This window comes from Geospiza fortis, unplaced genomic scaffold, assembly GCF_000277835.1.
Source record: "Geospiza fortis unplaced genomic scaffold, GeoFor_1.0 scaffold85, whole genome shotgun sequence".
Classification (NCBI taxonomy): domain Eukaryota; kingdom Metazoa; phylum Chordata; class Aves; order Passeriformes; family Thraupidae; genus Geospiza; species Geospiza fortis.
The window spans coordinates 750482-772642 of NW_005054358.1; the positions used below are offsets into that span (position 1 = coordinate 750482).

Below are 22161 nucleotides of genomic sequence, written 5' to 3' on the forward strand. Positions count from 1 at the left end.
GCAGGAATAACCTGCAGGGCTTTATCCAAGCACTCCCTTAGGGAATTGCCAGCTTCAGGGGGATTGTTGGCATAGCTTGATATGCCTTGCCCTGAAAAAGAGTCAGGATGGGACAGGCTGATGGGAATGGCTTGGGTCAGGGTTGTGGGAACAAGAGGGCACAGGGCAATGAGGGCTGTCCCCTCTTAGCAACAAAGGTGCTTTTCCAGGGTCCCCTGGTCCCCTGAGGCCTGACTGACTCACACATCCATTCCTCTCCTGTGTTTCCCTTGCTTTCAGCAGTGTCACTCTGGGTGACACCTTCTCCAGCCAGGACAGCAGCTGGGAGCACTCCAAGGTGGAGGAACAAAAACTGATTCACCATCAACATGCTCCAGCCCCCCCAGTGCAGGGGCACCACACGGTGCTGAGGGCCCAGGGACACCCAGCCACAGCCAGAGCTCCCCTGTGCCCACAGTGCCACCCGAGGGACGGGGCTGTCCAGCCAGGCCACCCCAGCCACCATGGAACAGGGCAGGACAGAGCCCATAGCAGGGGGATACTGACCCTGCACATCACAGGACAAGGTCTGGCTGACCACTCCAGTGTCGTTCTCCTTGTCCGAATCCCACTGGTACACGAACAGAGAGGTGTGGGATGAGCCCGCATCAAACACCATCCCATACTGCAAGGGAAATCCACACAGAATCAAGCTGGGGGAGCAGCAGCCTGGCCCTGGCCCCATTGTGGCCCTGCCAGGGCAGTGGGGCCAGATTCTCCCAAACCCATGTGTGAGGCACAAAACCCATCAGCTGTGCCATGGCAGAGCAGAGCTGCGGCCTCAGCTCCCCACAGTGACCGAAGGACTGTCATTCCCTCTCCTGAGGTCTGTGCTGCAGCGCCAACCCACACAAACATTTCCTGTTGTTTCCTCATGCTGTTTTATTTTCTTTCATGCTCACATACCTTTTGTGTCTACACTGGCCCCACCTTGGGGCCAGCAGCTCTCCCATCTCTGGTGCTCCCTGCTAGCCCACGGCAGCACCCAGCCTGGGCAGGGCCTCTCCAGGAGCACTCAGCCCCCTGCCCCTGCCCCAGAAAGCCTTTCCCCCCAGCCAAAGCCCTGGCAGCCCTCCCAGCAGGGTGGGATGCCGTGCCCAGGGCACGACAGGGGGAGGCAGGATGTTTGTGCCACGGTGTGAGGGTAGGGATGGACTGGGGGGAGCTGGCAGGAACAAGGGGCACACCTGGCAGAGCACAGGGAGCATCTGCCCTAAGGTAATCTCCAAACCTGGCACAGCACAGTGGGGATGAGCTCCAGAGGAGCTTTCCCCTCTGACTTTCTTCTGCCTGCACATTGAAGTGGGGATCAAACCCCCGCCCTGCTACTGCCAGGCAGGTCCTGACCCCACTGCCCCTCCCAGCCCCACAGAGCAGCTGCTGGCTCGGAGCACCTGCCCAAGGGGAGTGGGCTCACCAGGGGCTCAGGGATCTGCTCTGGGCTCACCTTGACCGTGGGAGACAGCGTCACATCTTCAACCCTCACCAGGCTGAGAACCAGGGCGATGATGGAGAGCGCCACCAGCGCCCCGATGATGGCACTGGTGAACGATTTCTTCCTGGCCAGCATTGGGGGCAGGCTCCTGAAAACCCAGACAGGGAGAAGTGTGGCTGGACCGGGGAACAACGGTGTCAGTGGGAGCTGTGAGGAGACCATTCCCAAAGCTGACCCTGGCTGAAGATGTGCACTCGGAATAATCAGATCTTTTCCTGGGAGAAACACTATTAGGATAAAATCCAGGGAGCTGGAGGAAAGAGGCACTGGTTGCCCCACAGCCTGGCAGAGCCATGATGGGATCACAACAATTTCCCAGCTCCCACACCTGGGTCTGGGAGGGGTGAGAGGAGCCCTGCACAGGGCAGAAGAGAGCACGGGGAGCTGCAGAGCCCTCACTGAGGCACTGCAGCGGGGCAGGCAGGGTGAGTTTCAGGGATGGGAAGGGCAGCTCACCTGCCCCAGCTCACCAGGCTGTGCCCTGGGGGGTCCCTCGGGGTCCCTCTGTGCTCCTCCAGCGTAGCAAACCCAGCTTGGACTTGCCTTTTATGTCCTCTGGAAGTGGATACTGCTGGAAAGTCTCTCCCCCGTTATTTTCTCTGGGGGCTCATCAGCCATAGGTGAAACTCTTGAATATCTCTTCTCCTGTTTGTCTTGCAGGTGTATATTCATGGCCCAGTTTGGCATTGCCTTTATCTTCAGCCAGTTGGTCCCTCCTCCTCCTCATTTGAATGAAGGACAAATGACTGCATTTAACCCTTGTCCCTCTGCTTCTCTGGGCTCTCACACCCCCCGTTTCTGTTTTCTCTTTGCTCTCCTCAGCCTTCACATTCCCATTCCAAGCTCTCTACAAGGTCTGTAAGAGGTGAGAGTGATATTTGCAGCACCATGCTGGCAGGGTGACTGCAGGTTTTACCTCACTGAGGTGGAAGCTCCCATCAGAGGGGAGGACTGCCCTGCCAGGGCTCTCAGCAGCGCCGGCTGGGCACGGCCTTGGGGGAGGCCAAGGCACCCTCATGGCCCAGCTGGGACTGTGGCCACCCCTTCCCTGGGTTTGTCCCAGCCTTGTGCTGCTCCTGGGGTCCCTGCAGAGCCCGAGGAGAGGTGAGGGACTGGGGAGGACTCAGGATTTCCCTGGAGGGGAAGGGCTGGGGAGCAGGGATGTGCTGTCCCTGGGCCCACGGCCCAGCTGCTTCCTGCTGCTGCAGCTCCCTGATAAGAGCCCCTGGGCTATGGCGGGGCCTGCAGGGCCAGAGGCAGCTCCAGCTGGCTCAGCTGAGCCCACGGGGCAGTGCTGGGAGGGAAAGGCTGTGCTGGGGAGCTCTGTGGCCCTGGCCCTGCCCAGCACCATGGCCAGGTTGCAGAGGTGCCGCTGTGTGCCCTGGCAGTGCCACCCTGGCAGTGCCACCCTGGCAGTGCCACCAAGCTGTGACAGCAGGGCCTCCTCACACCTCCGGGCCCTCCTTCTCCCTGCTGCCCCCAGTCTGGGATCTTCCACCCCTGGGCAAGAGGCAGAGTCATGCTCTGAGTCGAGATAATGATTTTATTTCTCATCTCTGCAGAGATGGGTGCTGGGTGCTGAATCAAAGCTGACACACCCTCAGCATGCCAGGTGCCCATTTTTACACATTTGAAGTGAAAGAAATGAGCGCTAACCATTGGTGAGGCCATTGGTATTTGCAGTCTCTGCCTTATTTAAAGAGACCCTGCACGTTTCTTTTACTGCTCATGCTCTGTGGGGAAGGGGCTTATGTGAGTAAGGGGTGATCACAGCCTGTGGGCAGGGATTTCACTATGCTAATGAGCACTGGAAGCACACAAAGTTTTTCTTTGGCTTTGTAATTTGATTTATAGTGTCCTCCTGCTCTTTGCTTCTCGGGTCATGGCTCTCAGGTACTTCAGGATTGGTTATTCTCAAGTCTTTCATAAGTTCTTTTGTTTGTCCTGTCCTGCAGTGAATTTTTAACCTTCTCTTGGTACTTCATTTCAGCAAATCCCCTCTCTGACACTTAGGGAAATGTCCACAGTGTATTTTCCGTAAGTCTCACCCTATTTTTGGAAAAAAACATAGTTGACTCTTACCTGAAAGAACAAAATAAACACAAACTCTTTCATTTTGTGACATGATGGCGTGTCAGTGCTGTGTCTGTGGGCACGCCAGCATTCCCATGGCAGTGTCCTTTGGGGTGGCTCCTGAAGGCCAGAGGGTGCCACCACCCCTGCATTCCCACCTCCACACAACACACAGCCTTTGGATTCACCTGGATTCGGTGGGAGAGATGGATGAGTGTCCCTGCTCTGGAAATCCCCTGCTGACTGCACAGGGCTGTTCTGAGCACAGGGGTCTCGTCCCCACTTTGGACACAGAGGCACCAACCAGCCCTGGTCCCTTGGGGACATGTGGCACTGCCAGTGGCTGTGTGCACCCAGGCCTGACAAAACCTCCAGCTCCAAACCTGAACACAGGATTAGCAACTCTTTACTTCACTTTTCCTGTCCCTTTTTGTACTAAAGAAACAGTCCCAGAGGTTTTGTTGAGGGGTTGTTCCCCCTTGCCCATGCTGGCCCCATGTGCAGCTCTGCCAGGTGATGCTGCCCTGGCTGAGCTCTGGCTGTGAGCCACAGGATCACAGGGATCTGTGTGGAAGGACACAGTTCCAGCTGCCTTATCCCAGCTGAGGCAAACGGGGCAGTGCTGGGAAGGAAATGCTGTGCAGAGGAGCCCTCGTTGCCCCTGACCCTCCCCAGCAAGGCCCCAGCAACCCCTGGCTCTGTGCTACACCCAGCCCTCAGCTTCCTTCAGGCAGTCCCACCCAAAGGGGTGTCTCTGCTAAATTCGGGGGCTCAGGGCTCTGTGGTGTCTGAGCAGGACCTGGAAGGGCCATGGGGGCCCAGCCCCAGGAGCAGCTGCTCTCACGTGGCTCCCCTCAGGTCCTTGGGCACATCAGCCCAGCCCTGTTTGGCTTCAGGGCTCTGCTGAGAGTGAAATGTGCTGTTTGCTCCTGACTGAGAAAGGGACCAAGTGTCTCCTTTTGACTTCTGATAGACAAATCTGCTGTGGGGAAGCATGGCTAGAGTACACACACACCCCTGTTTGATCTGCTTTTGACAGGTTTTTATTTGCCTGTGGCCCTTGCAGTGGCTCTGGCACCCACAGGGAGTTGCCAGGCTGGTGTGGGGACTGTGGGGTTCCAGCCCAGCCACCACTGCCAGGCTGGAGGGTGTTTGTGAAATGACATCACCTCCTCTGCCAACACCTTCCTGGTGCCTTCTGAAAGGAAAGCACCTTGACTCAGGGTTAAAAAAGGGAGTCTCATTTCCCAGAACTCAGTTTCTGCTCCATGAGGTCACCCCAGTCCCAGGATGGGAGGTGCAGGCGGTGGCTCTGAGCATGTCCCATGTCCCCAGGGAGCTGCTCCACTTGCTCTTGCCCCGTGTTCCTGTGCCCGGCCTTCCCTGGGTCCTGCTGTGACTTGTCCCAGCAGAGACCAGCTCCAGCCCTCCCCTCCACTGATTCCAGCAGGACTGGAGGAGTTTGGGCCATTTGAAGCTTCCGTGTCCTCTGGTGCTGCCCATGGCAGGGAGGGACGGAGGTCCCTTGGGCCACCCATTCCCAGATGTGTCTGGGGAGCTCCCTTGCCCCCCTGGAGGCCCCGGCCACGCTGGAGCCCTGTCCCTGTGCACGGAGCCCATCTGGGCTGTGCCAGGCTGTGCTCTGGGCATGGGCACGGCAGCACTGGCTGCTCTCCTGCAGTGCACCCTCCCCAGGCTCAGATGGCTCTCCAGGGGCTGCTCCTGTCCCTGCAGGAGCTGGGACACACGGACAAGGGTGCCAGCTGGGGCTGGTACTGCCCCTGTGCCACAGGAAAGCTGCTTTGGCACCTGCGCTGGGCTGTGCAGAGGCTCCTTCCCCAGCAGCCCAGGGCACAGAGGGGCTCAGGGCTGGGATCTGCAGCAGCCCTGGGAAGCTGCACCTCCCTCCCAGGGTACACTCCCCTGCTGCGGGGTTTGGGAAAGGACCCACCAGCCACAGCAACGAAAACTGAACCCAGAGACATTTTCATCTTTGCCAGGGTGCACTGCAGCGTGGGGAAGAGTTCTGGCTGGGGCCTGAGGAGTCTCCAGCCCAGGCCAGACACCTCATGCTCACACTGGGCAGGGAATGGGTCTCAGGGTCCCGTCAAGCTGTGTCAGAGGGGGATCCAGCAGGATTTCTCCTGGGGGTGCTCCCAGAAAGAATTCTGTGTGGCCACAGGCTGGTGTGCCAGCACTGCACACTGCTGAGTGCCAGGGCAAAGGCCACAAGGTTTGTTCCAGGACTTGGTGGCCCTGGGCACAGCAGGTGACTCCTGTGCACCAAGCACGAGTCCTGGGAAGGGACATGGGGTGGTCCTGGCTGCCAGACCTCCCCCCACCCCAGCACGCCAGCAGGGCAGCACAGCCCGTGCCACTGCTCAATGCTGTGCCACCCCTGTGTCCCCACACCCCAGGGAAGCTGCCTTACCTTGGAGGAGCAGAGCTGGGACTCGCTGACCACTGCTTTGTCCCCAGGGCAGCAGCAAAACTGGCGAAGCCCCTTGCAGGTGGGGATGTGGCCCTCGGGGAGATGTCCCCCTGTCTCACACAGCACCCCAGTGCCAGGGCTGGTGCTGCTCTGGGTGCAGGCAGCCCCAGCAGGGCTGGGCAGCAGCAAAGGGCTCTGTGCTGTGCAGCGAGGCTGAGGGATGTGATCATCTGTTTGATCTTCCTTGGGGCTGATGAGCCCCTTCCTGAGTTTATTAATTAGCTGTGGGAGTGTCCAAAGGCACCATCGGTCCCCAGGGCCACTCTGTGAGTGTCCCCTCCTGACTCAGAGGCTTTGCTGCCTGTCCTGCTCCTCTCCTGTCCCTCACCTGCTGGAGCAGCCACTGACCCCACACAGCTCCCACCCCACAGCCCCCTCCCAGCCCCACCAGTGACCCAGGGCTGCTGCTCACACCCCTCCTGGGACAGCAGGGGACAGAACACCCCTGGCCTGTGCACTCAGGGTGACTGGGGACATGTGGCACAACCACAGCAAGAGCAGGATGAGCTCACACTGCTGTGAGCCAGGTGACAGGAGCAGGTGCTGCCACCCCCCAGGTGACAGGAGCAGGTGCTGCCACCCCCCAGGTGACATGTGTGTCCTTGGCTCAGGGGAGCCAGAGAGAGGCTCCAAGGGGAATAACCTGAGCACCTGGGGCAGGTGACAGCAAGCCCCAGGAGCATCCCACATGGAACAGGAGCTGAAGAGCACCTGTGAGGCAGGTCCAGTGCCACCTCAGGGTGTGCAGGAACCACAGACCCTCCTGAGCTGGAGGGATCATCCAGGGCAGCTCCTGGCCCTGTACAGACACCCCAACAGTGCCACCCGGGGCATCCCCGTGACACTGGCACTCCACACACTGGTCTGCACTCCCACAGGGAATACTGAATTCCTCCTGCTCTCTGGGGAGTCTGGGGGCAGTGCTGCAGCCCGAGGTGGGGCTCAGGGAGGTCCCCCCTTCAGAACCAGCACCAGCTCTGCACGCTCCTGCCTCCCCACACCCCCAATTCCATGTTCAGGAAATGGAGCGAAGCACAAAGCAAAATCATATTCCTGTTCAAAAATACACACACCAGTGATCTCAACATGACCTCACAAAACCCTGTCAGAGCACTGAAGGTATGAGGTGCTCAGGGAGGTGAGGGGACAGATGGAAATCCATGAGCCAGCTGCTGGGCGGGCCAGGGCAGGAGTCTGAGCTCTACCAGGAGATCTACAGCAACCACGCACACTCCAGACAGCAGTTTGAGGTACAACAGCTTTCTAGGCAAAAAGAATTCATAAATAAACCCAATCCTTCAACGCATTTTTATCCTAAAATAAAATAACTGTCACGCCCAGCCGCGCTCGCAGCACAGGACAAGGCAGGGGCTGAGGGGGCACGAACAGGGATGTGCAGCTTGTGGAGAACGTGATGCTCTGCAGCAGGGCTGCGAGCGGGGCACGGCCCCGTCCCGGCTGTCACCGGCCCCTCCGCACGGGACAGCGCCGGGAGCGGCCCCGGGCAGCGCCCCCGGGCCGGGGCTCAGTTCACGCGGCAGGCCCGGATCACGAGCAGTGAACCTCTGTGGAACAAAGACCTGAGGAAAACCTTTTATTTTTCTTCTGAGCATCCTAAAGAGCAGAGCCTCAAATCTCCTGAAGGTGCCCAAAAGAAAAATGTCAAGCTCAGCATTTGAATGTGCCCTGTCCAGGGCAAGGAGGGGCAGAAATCTGAGTATAAAACACACTTATTTTGTGGGGAGGATGAGGGGAAGCCAAAAAACAAGGGACCATAAACAAGCAAATATTTATTTATTCTCTGATGGGTTTGGGGTTTTCTTTTGCTCAGAGTAAAACCAGCTCTCAGCAGCTCCTGTGGAGATCATTCCTTAGAGAAATTCCCTGCAGACTGGGACATGACATGAAGAGTTCCACTGATCAATGAATTGATTTTGCGAACAGCAGGAGGCAACCAAGGCCATCAAAACACCTGTGTGTGTGTAAACCCTTTATTTCCATATCCCTGCTCCTTACACAAGGTTATTTCTGATATTTTGTGCTTTCTTCTGGTCCTTCTGCAGATCTGAGTGTCTGAGCCACCTGTGACACCCTACCCTTCAATTTCTTTATACATTGCCATCAAATTTGCTGTGCAGAGCAAACAAATAAGTTCAAACTCCTGAAGGTTGTGCCATCCCATGGTGGCCCCTGGGCCTGTCCATTTTCTGCTTCAGAGGAGATGACACAGTCCATACATCTCTGCCCTAGTCCCTGCTTTGGTAAATAAAATCTGCTCAGATTTATGTCTGCTCCTTCTGAGGAAGAGCAAAGCAGTGATACATGTGGCAAATGGAACAGAAAATTGCTTTTCACCCATCAAGTTTCCAGTGTAACTGACCAAAGTTTGGGCTCTCCTACAGCAATAACGGGTCTCACAAAATAAACCCAATTTTGTAGCACAATTCTTTGTGTTATGTTGAGGCAACCAAAGATGTGCTTTGCCCAATAATTTAGTAAATGGCTTCAAACCATTTTAGGTTTAGGTTGGAGATTGGGGGGAATTCTTGGCACAGGGTGCCCAAGGGCAGGTTGGACATTGGGGGTGGGAGCAGCCTGGGACAGTGGGAGGTGTCCCTGCCATGGCAGGGGTGGCACTGGATGGGCTTTAAGGTCCCTTTTAACCCAAACCAGTCTGGGATTCGGTGATTTTATTTTATTTTTTTTTTATTATTATTTAATTTATTTTTATTCTGTGGGCACATGGTGATGGCAGCTGTTTGCAGCTCAGACAGGTGCCAGGGCTGGATTCCCTCTGGGCTGGGCCCCTGCTCTGCCAGAGTCTGGCTGGGAGCTCTGTGTGCTCTCAGCTTTGTCTGTCACTGAGCCTCCTGGCTCTGCCCCAGCCCCCTCAGGTGAGGGAGAGTTCCCAGGGCACACAGGAAAGTTACACCAGGACTGGGGAACAGCCCATCCCAGGGCTGTGCTCACCCTGTGCTGGTGAGGGCAGTTCAACGGGGCAGGATGTGGGTTTTAGTCCCCCCCCTGGCCTGGCAGTGGGGACAAGGAGCACAGTAGTGTCCCTGCTTATTCTATGGGCTGGGACATGGGATCCCTCCCTCAGTGCTGCACAGGCGTGGGAAGAGAGCCTGACAGCCTTGACTCCCTCTGCTGAGTGCCAGCTGCTCACCATCCCTGTGCTGGCTGGCTGCTGTGCCAGCCCCTGGGGGATCAGTGCTGCTCAGCCCAGCCCTGCCTCTCCTCCTGTCCCTTCCCTCCGATGACTTCCCTGCTCTTGTCTCCTGCAGATGGCAGAACAGGGACTCCTGGTGCTCTTTGGCAGCCAGACTGGCACAGCTCAGGACACGGCAGAGAGGGTGGGCAGGGAGGCCCAGAGACGGCACCTGCGCTGCCGGGTGCAGGCCCTGGACAGCTGTGACCTGGTGAGTGTGGGACACGGGGCTGCTGTGACCTGGTGTGTGAGTGTGGGACATGGGACAGCTGGGGCACTGCTGCTCTGTGCCAGCCCCATGGGCACAGACACCTCCCACAGCACCACGGAACCATGGAACAAGCTGAGTTGGAAGCAACCCATCAGGATCATGGAGTCAGCTCCTGGCCCTGCCTGGGACACCCCAACAATCCCCCCCTGTCCCTGAGAGCGTTGTCCAAACACTGTTGGACTCAGACAGGCTTGGTGCTGGTTGCTCCAAGCCCTGTCCAGCCTGGCCTTGGACACTTCCCAGGATCCAGGGGCACCCACAATTTCTCTGGGCAACCTGTGCCAGAACCTCATCACCCTCACAGGAAAGAATTTCTTCCTAATATCTGACCTAAACCTGCCCTCCTTCAGCTTATGGACATTCCCCCTTGTCCTGTCCCTCCATCCCTTGTCCCCAGTCCCTCTCCAGCTTTTCTGGAGCCCCTTTAGACACTGGCAGGGGCTCTGAGCTCTCCCTGGAGCCTTCTCTTCCCCAGGCTGAACACTCTGAGCTGTCCCATCCTGGCTCCAGAGCAGTTTGGAGGCTGCTGACCTGACTGTGCCATGTTTGTACCCTCAGGCCAACCTCATCCACGAGCCCTTGGTGGTGTTTGTGTGTGCAACCACAGGCCAGGGAGACCCACCTGACAACATGAAGGTAGGACATGCTCCTGTCCTGTTGGTGTGCAGGGCTCTCTCTGCTGAAGCAGCTCAAGCAGGGCTTGTTCTTGCTGGGGGAGCTCTGCAGCAGCACCAGGCACGTGCCAGGGAACAGGAGCAGGGGCACTTGTGCAGAAAGCCGTGCTCCCCACTCTGCTGGGCTGGGGGAGCAGGGGTGCAGGGCCGGGCAGGCAGGAGGGTGCCTGGCAGCAGCAGGACTGGCTGGATGTGCCTGTTGTAGATGTTCTGGCGGTTCCTGTTCCGGAAGAGCCTCCCTGCCAGCTCCCTGTGCCAGCTGGACTACGCCGTGCTGGGCCTCGGGGACTCCTCCTACCCCAAGTAAGCAGCCCCTGGGCAGCTGTTCCTCACAGCTCTGACTGCAGTGGAGAGCAGAGTGGCTGGAGAGCCAAGGGGGTAAGGGGAGACAGAGTCTGATTCTGGAGCAGCAGCTCAAGCAAAATGTAACTCCCACCAGCCTTAAAAATCCTTCCCCTGCTGTGTCCCTCCTCACCCCCAGGAATTAGGCTGCTGCCCTTTTCTTTCCTCCCAAGCTCACCAAGGATGCTTTGGTGGGTCAGTCATCATGTGTCAGTCTTTTATCACAGCTATGGGCCAAAGCAACAGGAGACATCAAACAGAGGTGGCAGCCAGCCATGTTGGTCCCAGGTCTCTCCCAGAAGGTTGTTCCTGTGTGCCTCAAAGAGCTCTAGTGGGAGGGATGGCTGTGCCTGAGCTCTGTGGGGCAGTGAGGGGCTGGAGGGAAGGAAATGTTCCATGGCCCAGGGCACATGCTGCCCTGAAGGGAACCTGGACCTCCCCTTGTCCCATCTCAGGGCTGGGCACAGCCTGTGAGGGCCAGCATGTGGCACCTAGCTGGTTCTGTGAACTGGCACAGGCTGGGCAGGACGTGGGCCAGGTCACAGTGCTGGCTGTGCCTGTGTGCTGCTCTGGTGGCCCTGGCAGTGTGTACTGGTGCTGTGACAGTGCTTGCTGTGCTGCTGGAGCAGCCCTGCCCTGTGTTGTTCTCTGCTCAGGTTTAATTTCATTGCAAAGAAGCTGCACAAACGGCTGCTCCAGCTCGGGGGCAACCCGCTGCTGCCCGTGGCCCTGGGAGATGACCAGCATGACCTGGGGTAAGAGCCCAGAGGAGGGGTGGTGGGAGGGCCCCGGGGTGCCCTGCAGCTCTGTCCTGGGCTGATGGCAGGGCTGTGTGCTGCTCCCACCATGGGGCTGCTCCTGCAGCTCTCTGGGAACATGCTTATCTCTGCTCATAACCCTCCTGTGCCAGGACCTGGGCCACCTGCTTCTCCAGGGTGTCCCATGACCCCCAGAACGTGGCCATGACCCCTGGCTCAGCCCCAGCCCTGTTCAGAGCAGGACATGGCTGTGCCAGACAGCCCTGTACCTACAGGCATTGCAGCAGCCTCAGCTGTGCTCACCTGGCATGGGGCAAAGGCTGTGGATGGTTCGGGGACACAGTGACCCCAGTGACCCAGCGCTGCTCAGGGGCTGGAGATCCTGTTCAGGGGTCAGTGGTTGGGCCCTGGAGAGCAATTGAGTGTGTGGAGTGGCTGAGATGTGTTTTTTCCCAGACCTGAATTTGGAAGGGAGTGGCCTGGGGTGCCTGTGGGAATGGTTGTTGGGCATGGGCAGGGGTAGCAGGGCTTGGCCCTGAAGGGATGATGTTGCTGCAGCCTCAGTTTCCCACTTGCAGGCCAGATGCAGTGGTTGATCCCTGGCTCGTGGCCTTGTGGGAGAAGATCCTTGCCTTGTATCCTCTCCCTCCTGGCCTTGAGATCATCAGTCCCGACATGCGGTGAGTGCAGAGGGTGAGCAGGGGCTGCTGGGGCTGCCTGGCCTGAAAGGTTCTGCTGCCTTGGCTGTTCTCCAGAGTAGAGATGTGCTCTGCTTGGAGCACAAACACTCCCCACACAGCTTCTGGTGTCCCCAGTGTCCCTTGTGCTTTGGCCACAGGTGGCCCATCTCTCTCTGGATGGGTGTCCCCTTTTCCCCTGTGGGGTGTGACAGCTGCCCCAGCTGGGTTCTGCTCATCTTTCTGTCCTGATGTGCCTCTGGCCCTGGCAAGAGTGTGTGTGCCCTGCATGCTCTGGAGCCCTGGGATCTCCTCCTGGCGGTCTCCATTGCATTCCCTTACACAGGCCAGCTCCAGGGGAGAGGGATAATGGCTGATGGATACAGTGGGACACTCCAGGCCTCTCCCTGCCTCTCATCTTGCAGCAGCAGAGGAGCTGTGGCATGGAGGTAACCCTGCTGCATTGCATTGCTCTTGTTCCCACAGCCTGCCCCCCAAATACACGCTGCACTACCTGCCTGAGGACTCCCCAGCCCCCGAGGGTGCCCTGCTGCAGCCAGCAGCCCCCCGGGGGGCTCCCTGTGAGCTGCAGCCCTTCCCTGCCCGCGTGGTGTCCAACCAGAGGGTCACAGCACAGGCCCATTTCCAGGATGTCCGGCTCATCGAGTTTGACATTGCGGGCTCAGGGATCACGTGAGCATTTTCCTGACTCCCCCAAGCTCTGCTGTGTGGGACTAGGTGTCCTGGAGCCCGCCCTCCTCTTCTGCTGCCCTTCCTCACTGATACCTGAGGCTGCAGTCTTGTGGTCATGGTCCCTGCTGCAGTGGGGGTCCTGCCCATGGGCCAGCTCCCTCTGCCTGTTGCTGGCACTGGGCATTTGCCTCCCCTGGTGTGGGTGCTGGTCGGGGTGGCTGTGCTGTGGCTCTGCCCCGTGGCTGTGCTTGGCAGCTCCCCCTGCATCCCCAGGTTCAGTGCAGGAGATGTGGTGATGATCCAGCCCCAGAACTGCCCTGAAGATGTGCAGCAGTTCTGCCAGCTGCTGCGCCTGGAGCCACACAGACGCTTTGTGCTGGAGCCCACGGAGCCTGGTAGGTCCTGCCTGCTGCTCCTCTGCTGGAGCTCTGCTCTTCCTTTGCTGTAGACCTGGTTGGGAGTGCTGGATGGATACAGGACACCTGCCTGTCCTTCCCTCCAGTGCTGTGTGTGTGCATCCTGAGCAGAGCCAGTGGGACTGGAGGAATGCAGCAGTGCCAGGCTCCACCTGAGCCTTGTGCCTTGGCAGCCCCAGCACAGAGTGGGGAGGATTCTGCAGCCTCTTCAGCCCCAGGCCCACACTGGGAATCTTGTGCTTCCTTGCCTGGGGTGTGCAGGTCTCCCCACTCTCTGCCTGTGCCCCAGGGACCTCCTGAGGGGATCCTGCAGCCATAAACCAGCACAGGCAACCAGAGGAACCCCTTGGAGGCCCCCCAGAGCTCTTGGTGCCTGCGTAGAATAGGGAGCATTTTTCTCCTGGCTCCTGAGCGCCCATTCTGCCTCCAACTTCCCTGTATCTGTCCATGCTGGAATTTCTGCCTGGCAGGCAAACCCAAGAGAAATTCAGGCTGTTCCTCACACCCTTGGGAGAGACGTGGGAGACACAGACATGCCTGACACATGACACTGCTGCTTATTTCCTCTGCATTGTGTGCAGGCAGGGTGGGAGTCATGTGGATAAGACATTATCCCAAAGCACCTGCCAAAAGTGAGGGACGGCTGAACACTGCAGACTTCCTCTGTTGCAAACTTGTGGGCTTGAAAGGCAAACTGGAGAGCAGGGACTGGAGGCCCACGGTGGGAGTAGGGACAGGGGAGTTGGCTCCAGTAGCACGTGGGTGCTGCAGGCAGCAGGGCTGCTCTGCTCTGGGGACAGCAGGTGGGCAGGGCTGGCCCTGAGCTGTCCCCGCTGCCTTGCCTTGCAGGCACACCCCTCCCTCCCCTGCTGCCACAGCCCTGCACCATCCAGTACCTGGTGACACACTACCTGGACATCTCCTGTGTGCCACGGCGCTCCTTCTTCGAGCTCCTGGCCTCCTTCTCCACCAACGAGCTGGAGCGGGAGAAGCTGCAGGAGTTCAGCTCGGCCCAGGGCCAGGAGGAGCTGTACAGCTACTGCAACCGGCCCCGCAGGACCACGCTGGAGGTGGGGCTGCCCTCAGGGCTGTGCTGGGGCTGAGGCCAACCAGGACACCATCAGCCATGCTTTCTTGGCTGAGGAGTTTACTTCACCCACTTTCTGAAGTCTCCATGGATTTCCACCGATGGTTAAGACCAGCTCTAGATCCTTGTGGGCTCTGGGGTGGGCTCTGTGCTGCTCTGGGGGGCACAGGGCAGTGGGACAGGCTGGTTGGTGCTCAGAGGTGCCCGTGTGGTGCCTTTGGCCGAGGGCAGCGTGGCACAGCTGTGTGGGACAGCCTCTGGCACCCTGAGGGCAGGCAGGCTGCCTTCTGGGGTCACCAGGCCTCACCCTCTTGGCTTTGCAGGTCTTGTGGGATTTCCCTCACAGCACATGTGCCATCCCAGCTGATTACCTGCTCGACCTCATCCCTCGCATCAGACCCCGTGCCTTCTCCATCGCCTCCTCCCTGCTGGTAAGAGCTCAGCCCTTCTGGCCTCATTTCAGAGTCTGAGCAGAGGGTCTGGCAGGGCCAGCACTGACTGTTGGTGCAGATGTCCCCTGGAGCCTCCACAGCCTGCCCAAATCCCTGCTCTGCACTGAGTCTGCAGCAGCCTGATGTGCTGGATGCAAACTTGAGGGCTAGGCCAACCTTCAGATTAGGAGACTTGCTCTCCTGCAGCCCTGCAAGTGCCAAGACTGTCCCAGCCCACCTCAGAGGTCTGGTGTCGCTGTCCCTGGGAGCAGTGGGATGTGGTGCCACTGGAGTGTCCCGGGAGCTGGGCACAGGGGAGTGCTGCTCCCTGCTCCTGCCAGGAGGTGGCAGAGGGACCGGCCCAGCTGCCTGCGGACTCAGCCCCTGCACGGCTGGATTTGTGTCCCATGGGAGCCTCTTGGGCTGGACTGTGACCATCACTGTTGCCAGCTGTGCAGAGCATTCCTGTAGCAGTGGTTCCCCAGGAAAACCCCCTTCCCCTTTGGAAAGCTTTGTGCAGGGGTGTGCTCCATTGTTAGTGGCTGTGCCAGACTAGGACGGGTGTTGCAGGCAGCCTGGTGGGAGCTGGGCACAGGTTCTGTCCCTGGAGGGGGTGTCCTGTCCTGGTGGGAGCTGGGCACAGGCTCTGGCCCTGCAGGAGGGGGTGTCCTGTCCGTGAGGAGCTGTGCAGGGTGTGTGCTCATGGCTCTGTGTGACACAGGCCCATCCCGAGCGGATGCAGATCCTCGTGGCCGTGGTGCGGTACAAGACACGGCTCAGCAAACCCCGCCGTGGGCTCTGCTCCGCCTGGCTGGCTTCTCTCAACCCAGAGCAGGGTAAGTGCTTGGCCACTGTGGGAATCCTGAGTGCTTCCCACAGCACCCAGTGCTCATCCCTCGGGCCTGTGGTGGAGCTGTGTGGGTGCTGACCATGTGCAGGAGCTGCCTGGCTGGAGCACCAGCTCCATGGGGGACACACTGGCTTGGCAGGATGGTCCTGCTGTCCTTCCTCACTGCCCCATCCTCATCAGAGCACACAGAGAGCTGTGCCTCTCCAGCTTACCCGGGACCTCCCAGCTGCTCAACCCTGCTGTCCCACTGTGGGCTGCTCCTGGTGTCTGCTGGGCACTCTGACTGCTGGGCACCTCCAGTCCCATAGCCACAGCTCTGGGAAGGCTGGTCCCTTCTTCCACAGAATCACAGAAAAAACTGAATTGGAAGGGACCCATAAAGATCATCAAGTCCCACCCCTGGCCCTGCACAGACACCCCAACAATCCCACCCTGTGCATCCCTGAGAGTCTTGTCCAAATGCTCCTGTAGCTCTGGCAGCCTTGGGGCCTCCCTTACATCCAACCAGCTTGGGATCTCTGCTTGCCTCCACCACTGTGTTCCCCAGCACAGGCTGTGTGAGGAGAGGGCTGTCCTGCAGCCTGTGTGCTGGGGGGCTCTTGCCTTGCTCTGGGCTTCACTCAGCTTCTTGCAGAGGCAGTGCTGAGACAGCTGAAGGGCTTTTCACACACACAGTGTACTCTCAGTGCCAGGGGGTGATGAGCCAGGTCTGCCTGTGTCTTTGGAGCACCCTGGAAGAGCTGGGTGCCCACTCACCCTCCAGAGGCAGGCACAGGGCACTGGTGGTGGAGTGATGCTTGTCAGTCTCTCTGTTCCACAGGTGATGTCCGGGTGCCTCTTTGGGTGAAGAAAGGAGGAATGAAGTTCCCAGGTGACCCTGCTACCCCTGTGATCATGATTGGCCCTGGCACAGGGGTGGCACCCTTCCGAGCAGCGATACAGGAGCGGGTGGCACTGGGACGCCGAGGTGAGGGATGGTCCTGGGAGGCACTCAGGATGCCCCTTGCACAGACAGATCTGTGTCAGCAGATGGAAGGATGGACTGGGGGCTCGTGAGGGGTCAGGCTTTGCTGTGTTGAGCAGAAGCAGGCTGAGCTCTGGGGCAGGTGAGGCCCAGAGCCTGCTCTGTGCAGCCTGTGTGGTCATTCATAGGCTGTGCTGCAGGGCAGCTCCTTGGGTTCCATCAGGCTCTGCAGAGGCTCTTTCTTGGCTCTCTGAGAGTGAACACAGGTTACTGAGCTCAGCTGCTGCTGCAGCTTGTCCCGTCCTTGTTCCCTTGGCTCAGGGAACAGGCAGCCCTAGAGGACATTTTCTGTCCTCCTCGTTTTTCAGCAGACAGGGGCCTCTGCTTGCCACAGGTCACTTGACTTCCTGCTCACTTCATGCTGGTGGCTCTGCAGGCCAGGGCTGTCAGGCAGGTGGCACCAGCAGTGCCCAGCACTGGGTGCTCCCAGCACAGCCCTGGTGCTCTGCTCCTGCAGGGAACTGCCTCTTCTTCGGCTGCCGACACCAATCCAAGGACTTCTACTGCCAGACAGAGTGGGAAGAACTGGTGACAAAGGGCTTCCTGACACTCTTCACAGCCTTCTCCAGGGACCAGGTTAGTGCCCAGAAGAGGAGGTGGATACAAGAGCATCTCAGGCAGTGCTGATGGGACTCTGGCAGGGCACGATCTGCGAGGGATCTGGTGAGGTGGCACAGTGTGCACCTCCTTCCCCCATACACCTCAGTGCTGGCTGAGATCCCCTCCTGCCCTGCAGAGGTGTGTCTGGCTAAGTTGGGCTGGAAAGGTTACTGGGACAAGGCTGGAGAACAACAGAGAAGATAAGGCATTAACCAGCTTTGTTTGGCTGGACCACGTGAGTGATAAAAGGCTCCCAAGCCTCTTGGAGGGTCACCAGGCAGTAACTTCTTGGTTAAGTACCCATCCTCATGGTGTCCCTCTGAGCCCTGGCTGAAGCTGAGGAGCTTGGCCTTTGTGCCAGCTCTCTCTGAGTCCCAGATATAGAGAAAAACTCCCCATGGGTATGAGCACACCCACAACTCAGCCCCTCACTTTGCTTCCTGCTTTCCCAGACAGTGTCTCTGGTGGGCAGCCCTCATCCCCCCTTGGGACTGCAGTGCTGCCAGAGAGGCTCCCTGAGCTGGGGATGTGTTTCACTGCCTTCCTCTGTCCCTTGATGGCACTGAAAGCTCAGCCTGGCTTTGGAACAGAGATGTGATAAAAAGGGAATGGCAATCTCTCAGTAGCTCAGCTGCACCAGCCCAAGCCCTTTCTCGTGGCTGTGTGCATGTGTTGACATGAATTCATTGTCTTTTATCCACTCACTTGTAAGGCAGGAGCTGGGTGCTTCTGTGAAGGCTTTCCAAGTCTGTGATGAGCAGGAGCAGCCCTGCAGAGGGGTGCTGAATGACCAGCAAAGGGGCATCTGCTGCTCTCTGAATCTGGAGAGCAGCCAGAGCACCTTCTGCTCTTGTTGACTGTGGAGGGACAGGAATTCCATTGGAGTGTCCCCTCTCTCCTGCTCCACCAGCCAAAGCAGTTTGTCACCAGAGTCCTCTGCCCCCAAGGCAGAGTGGGAGCACAGCCACATCCCACAGCCAGGTGGGATGAGCCACGCTGGGCTCATTGTGCCTTTGGCTTCAGGAGATACCACAGCCTTTAACTCATCACAAAGTTTGTTGTCAAAGACCCAGGTGAAGGCTGGGATGCTCCATAGCTGAGCAGAGTTCTGCTCTTCTCTCTGAAGTCCCTTTGCAGGTGCCCCCTGTCCCAGCACACCCACCCACAGCACAGACTGGTCCCAGCCAAACCTGGATGCCCTGAGACATTGCGACCCCAGTTTGTCACTGGGGGCTCTGGTTTTGAGCTCCTCAGGTGATGCCCTTGGATCCCAGCCTGGCTGGCAGGGCCTCTGGCAGCACTGAGCTCGTTGCTGTTGAAACAGAGGCTGTGCTGGTGCTGCTGAGGGCACTGCCCAGTCAGGGCTGGCACAGCCAGGGGACCTGTGGGACCCACAGTGACCAGCTCCTGGGACAGCCCGGGCTCGAGCTGCTTAGGGCTGTTCCCACACACATGCCCAGCCTGCAGGACCTGAGCCACAGCGAGAGGGGGCCTGGGCAGGAGGCTGTGCCCATGGCCCAGTGAGAGGGGCCTGGGCAGGAGGCTGTGCCCATGGCCCAGCTCACCACTGCAGGATGGGGCGTGGGGGACCCCCAGCACAGGGCCTGGCCTTCCTCACAGTGTCACCTTTGTCACGGGGGCCCTCTGGGCCAGCAGTGAGGTCAGGCACGTTGGCAATGGTGTTCTCTTGGGCAGGAGCCAGGGCTGTAGGCAGTTGCTTGGATTCTTGAAGTCTTATGGATTAACCCTTTGGGAACTCTCCTTGACTGGGCTGTACTGTGTGCAGAGCCAGTCCCCATCCAGTCCCTAATGATGGTAGAGGGACAGGGACTGGGACTGAGGCTGTCCCTCCAAGCTTTCTGCCCTTCAAAGCTGTTTTAGGTCTCCAGCAGTCAGGGGTGCAGGGAAGGGTCTCTGTCCTGTAGCAGACTTGGCACACAAGGGCCACAGAGCCTCCTCTGCCCAGGCTGGGAGAAGCAGGCAGGAGAGAAGGCCTCACAGGGCCTCCCCAGGTCATGGCCCTGACCAGTGGACACCCAAAGGATTTGGGGGGCTGCTTGGGGCCTGGTGTTCCCCACTGAAGCTCCTGCTGCTGCACCCTTCTCCCACCAGCCCAGCCCAGTGCAGACATCGGGTGTGGGGTTCCTCTTCCCCACACTGGTCATTGATCCAACTGCTTCTCCCCGTGCCTCCTGTGCTGCTCTGAGCTCCTGGAAACAGCCCCTGAGAGCAGGAGCTGGAGCTGCTCCAGAGCTGGTGGGCTCAGTGCCTTGTTTCCCTGCAGGAGGAGAAGGTTTATGTCCAGCACCGCATCCGGGAGAATGGGAAGCTGGTGTGGGAGCTGCTGAGCAGTGAGAATGCTCATATCTACCTGGCTGGGTGAGTGAGAGCTCTCTGTGCAGGGCTGGATGGAGCAGGGCTGCACATTTCTGCGTCTTCACCCACCTGGAGGCATTTCCTCAGCTCAGCCCCGTGTTGCAGAAGGGCAGCTCATTCCTCCTCTGTGTGTCCTGCTCCAGGAGCCCTGGGCTGGGAGGGATGTTTGCCACCTACCCCATGCTCCCCTTAGGAGGGGCACAGCTGGAATTGGTAAAGCTTCTCCAGCCAATGCCACCTGCCCAACCCTGCCCCTGCAGCCTCTGACCCACAGCACATCCACACACAGGAGGGGCCTGGCCCCTGCACAGCCCTCTCCTCCAGCAGTGCTTGATGAAACTGGAGAAGAGGCTTGTGGGGCACCTGTGGCCACTTGTGTGGGCAGGATCCCCAGCAGTGCTGGGGCTCAGGAGCAGCTTTGGGAGCCTTGGCACATTCTCTGGCTCTTTGCACCCAGAGCTGCCTCCCGGGGCAGGGACCAGCCCTGTTGCACCACAGCCAGTCTCCTTGCACAGCTCAGTCCCTCTCCAGGTGCTTGTCTGGGGCTGGTTGCACACCTGGAGCTGCTGGCCAGAAGGTGGGTCTGGCCTTTGGGGTCAGAGTGTTGGCAGCTCTGCTCTGAGCTCTCAGAGCCCTTGACCTGCCTGTGCTGCAGGGAGAGGCTGCTCCCCATGCCCAGGGCGAGGCTTGGGAAATGCTCTGGGCTGCTGGAGCTGGGCAGAGCCCGCCCATGGCGTTTGCCGTGCCCCCTGTGACCTGGGGAGGGCAGGCCTGGGCCCGGCTGTCACACCAGCAGCGATTGCAGGAGGTTCTTTCCTGCCTGTCCTTCAGGAGAGCAGGAACTGCCCTGGCGCCTGGCAGAGCAGGACTGGCCTCGCTGCATTCCTGGGAGAAGGAGATTGGTGTTTACTTCCCAGGAAGTGGAGGCCAGGCCACCTCACTCTGTCCTTCACTGCTGCAGCACGGGGCTGCCTGGAGCCTCACTGGATTCTGCAGTTTAAAGCCAGTAGATCAGCTCTGGGGTTTGGAGCACTTGGGACTTGGGGATGTGCCTCCATCTACAGCCCAAATGCTGCTGTTGGGTCATGGCTTTATTCTCTCCTTCCATTCTCTTTCCTACTTTTTGGTGCTGATGGAGATCTCCAAAGAGGATCAGTTTCTTGGAAAGAGCAGGGCCTGCACAGCTGTCCCCATGGCAGATTTTGTGTGGCCATGAGGATGGTATTTTGGACATCAGGGTTGCTCTGAGACTCCTCTTGCTGGGAGCTTTGTCCCTGCTGTGGGGTGTCCCTGAGCCCCCATCAGGCAGGTGGGATCCAGAGCCTTGGGATCCCTGCACAAGTGACATTGTGCTGATTGCAGAGGACACTGTTCCTCCTTTCCTGAACAGCCCAAACCCTGTAGAAAGGCTTCCAGGATCACCATGGCCCCCCCAGCTCACAGACTGAACTGTCAGTGAGTTGCCAGGTAGGAAAGAGCAGGTTGGGTGATCCTGTTTTCCCCTCAAATTCACAGTCTCAGCCAGACTGGGAGAAAGCTGGGGGAAGTGACTCCTGAGCTGTGTGACCCTGAGCAGCAGCCCTGGGCCATGGGACACTCCTGTCTGCCATCCCTTCCTGGGCCAGGGGGCCTGGGGAGCCAGGGCTGCATCTGCTCTGTGGTTGATCCTCCTTGTCTCACTCAGGGGCAAAAAGGTTGAATATGTCTCTTTTTTTGAAAAAAAAATAGCTATTTGACATGTTTTCCATCACAAAGCCCAGCTCCATTATCTTGTACTTGCCTATCAGTGCCTGACTCAGAAACAATGCGGCTCTTCCAAAAAAAGAAGACCTCCTTTCTGGGTATTTTGGGATGTTAATCAGCTTCAAACGCAAGTCAGAATTCTGCCTTGTTCTTGGGAAACAGCAAGGACGTTGCCAGATGCTTGTGCCAATTGGAGCAGGCTGGGAAATTTTTTATTAGATGGTTTTTTTTGTCGCACAGGCAGTTCATCAAATGAAATTCTCTCCAGGAAAAAAAAGTCAGAATTTCTGATTTCCCATAAGAAATAATTGTGCTTGAAAGTACTGAGTTCTGTTTGGGTATTTTCTACACAGGGGCTCAATGTTTTCTCCAGCATTTCTCTGATTTTGAGGTTTGAACTGGCTTTGGCTCCAAATGTCACTATCAAACCAATCATTCTGGATTTCTTGAGAGCAGGCAGCAGCAGGACAGGAGCGGCTGCTCCTGCCCAGCTGAGGATCAGACATGTTTGACACTGAGTGATTCCAGAGATGAAAGGACAGGTTCCTGCCCTCCTGCTGATAAATTCCAACCCGTATGTGCTGCCTGTGTGTCTCTAATGAGGATGCTGGCAGATGCAGCTGTGTGGGGCTGGTGTTTGGGCTCCTGACCTGTGATGCTCCTTCCCTGGGCTCTGGGGCCCATGGCCATGTTTTTGCCTTCACATGCCTGTGCTGAGGAGCCCTGTGGATAACAGCCCTGCTCTTGAGGGAGTGGTAGGAGCTGCCTCTGAGGCCTGTCATTTACCCTGTGCCAGGCAGCCTGTGGCAGGACGAGGCAGGTTCCCACTGCCCTGTGGTGGGCTTGGCCACAGGGACTGCTGATTCCTGATCCTGGAGCACTGGGGCTGCTGTTGTGGCCCCTGCGTTCC

The 22161-nt window shown here is 58.5% G+C and overlaps 2 protein-coding genes across 2 annotated transcripts in view; one reads left to right on the plus strand and one right to left on the minus strand.

The window, feature by feature from the left end:
- Window positions 1-1609, minus strand: part of LOC102040786 (ectonucleoside triphosphate diphosphohydrolase 8-like) — a 7796-nt gene extending 6187 nt beyond the window's left edge. The window contains exons 1-3 of the mRNA XM_031059258.1: window positions 1487-1609; window positions 547-664; window positions 1-91 (exon numbers count right to left, since the gene is read on the minus strand). Coding sequence (XP_030915118.1) covers window positions 1-91; window positions 547-664; window positions 1487-1609 — 332 coding nt within the window. The remainder of the gene's footprint in view (window positions 92-546; window positions 665-1486) is intronic.
- Window positions 1610-9385: 7776 nt separating this feature from the next.
- The window catches only part of NDOR1 (NADPH dependent diflavin oxidoreductase 1), a 13002-nt gene continuing 226 nt past the window's right edge, over window positions 9386-22161 (plus strand). Inside the window, exons 1-13 of the mRNA XM_031059263.1 lie at window positions 9386-9520; window positions 10139-10216; window positions 10460-10557; window positions 11253-11351; window positions 11933-12034; window positions 12518-12724; window positions 12998-13119; window positions 13990-14210; window positions 14551-14658; window positions 15380-15494; window positions 16329-16475; window positions 16990-17108; window positions 19417-19511. Coding sequence (XP_030915123.1) covers window positions 9386-9520; window positions 10139-10216; window positions 10460-10557; window positions 11253-11351; window positions 11933-12034; window positions 12518-12724; window positions 12998-13119; window positions 13990-14210; window positions 14551-14658; window positions 15380-15494; window positions 16329-16475; window positions 16990-17108; window positions 19417-19511 — 1646 coding nt within the window. The remainder of the gene's footprint in view (window positions 9521-10138; window positions 10217-10459; window positions 10558-11252; window positions 11352-11932; window positions 12035-12517; window positions 12725-12997; window positions 13120-13989; window positions 14211-14550; window positions 14659-15379; window positions 15495-16328; window positions 16476-16989; window positions 17109-19416; window positions 19512-22161) is intronic.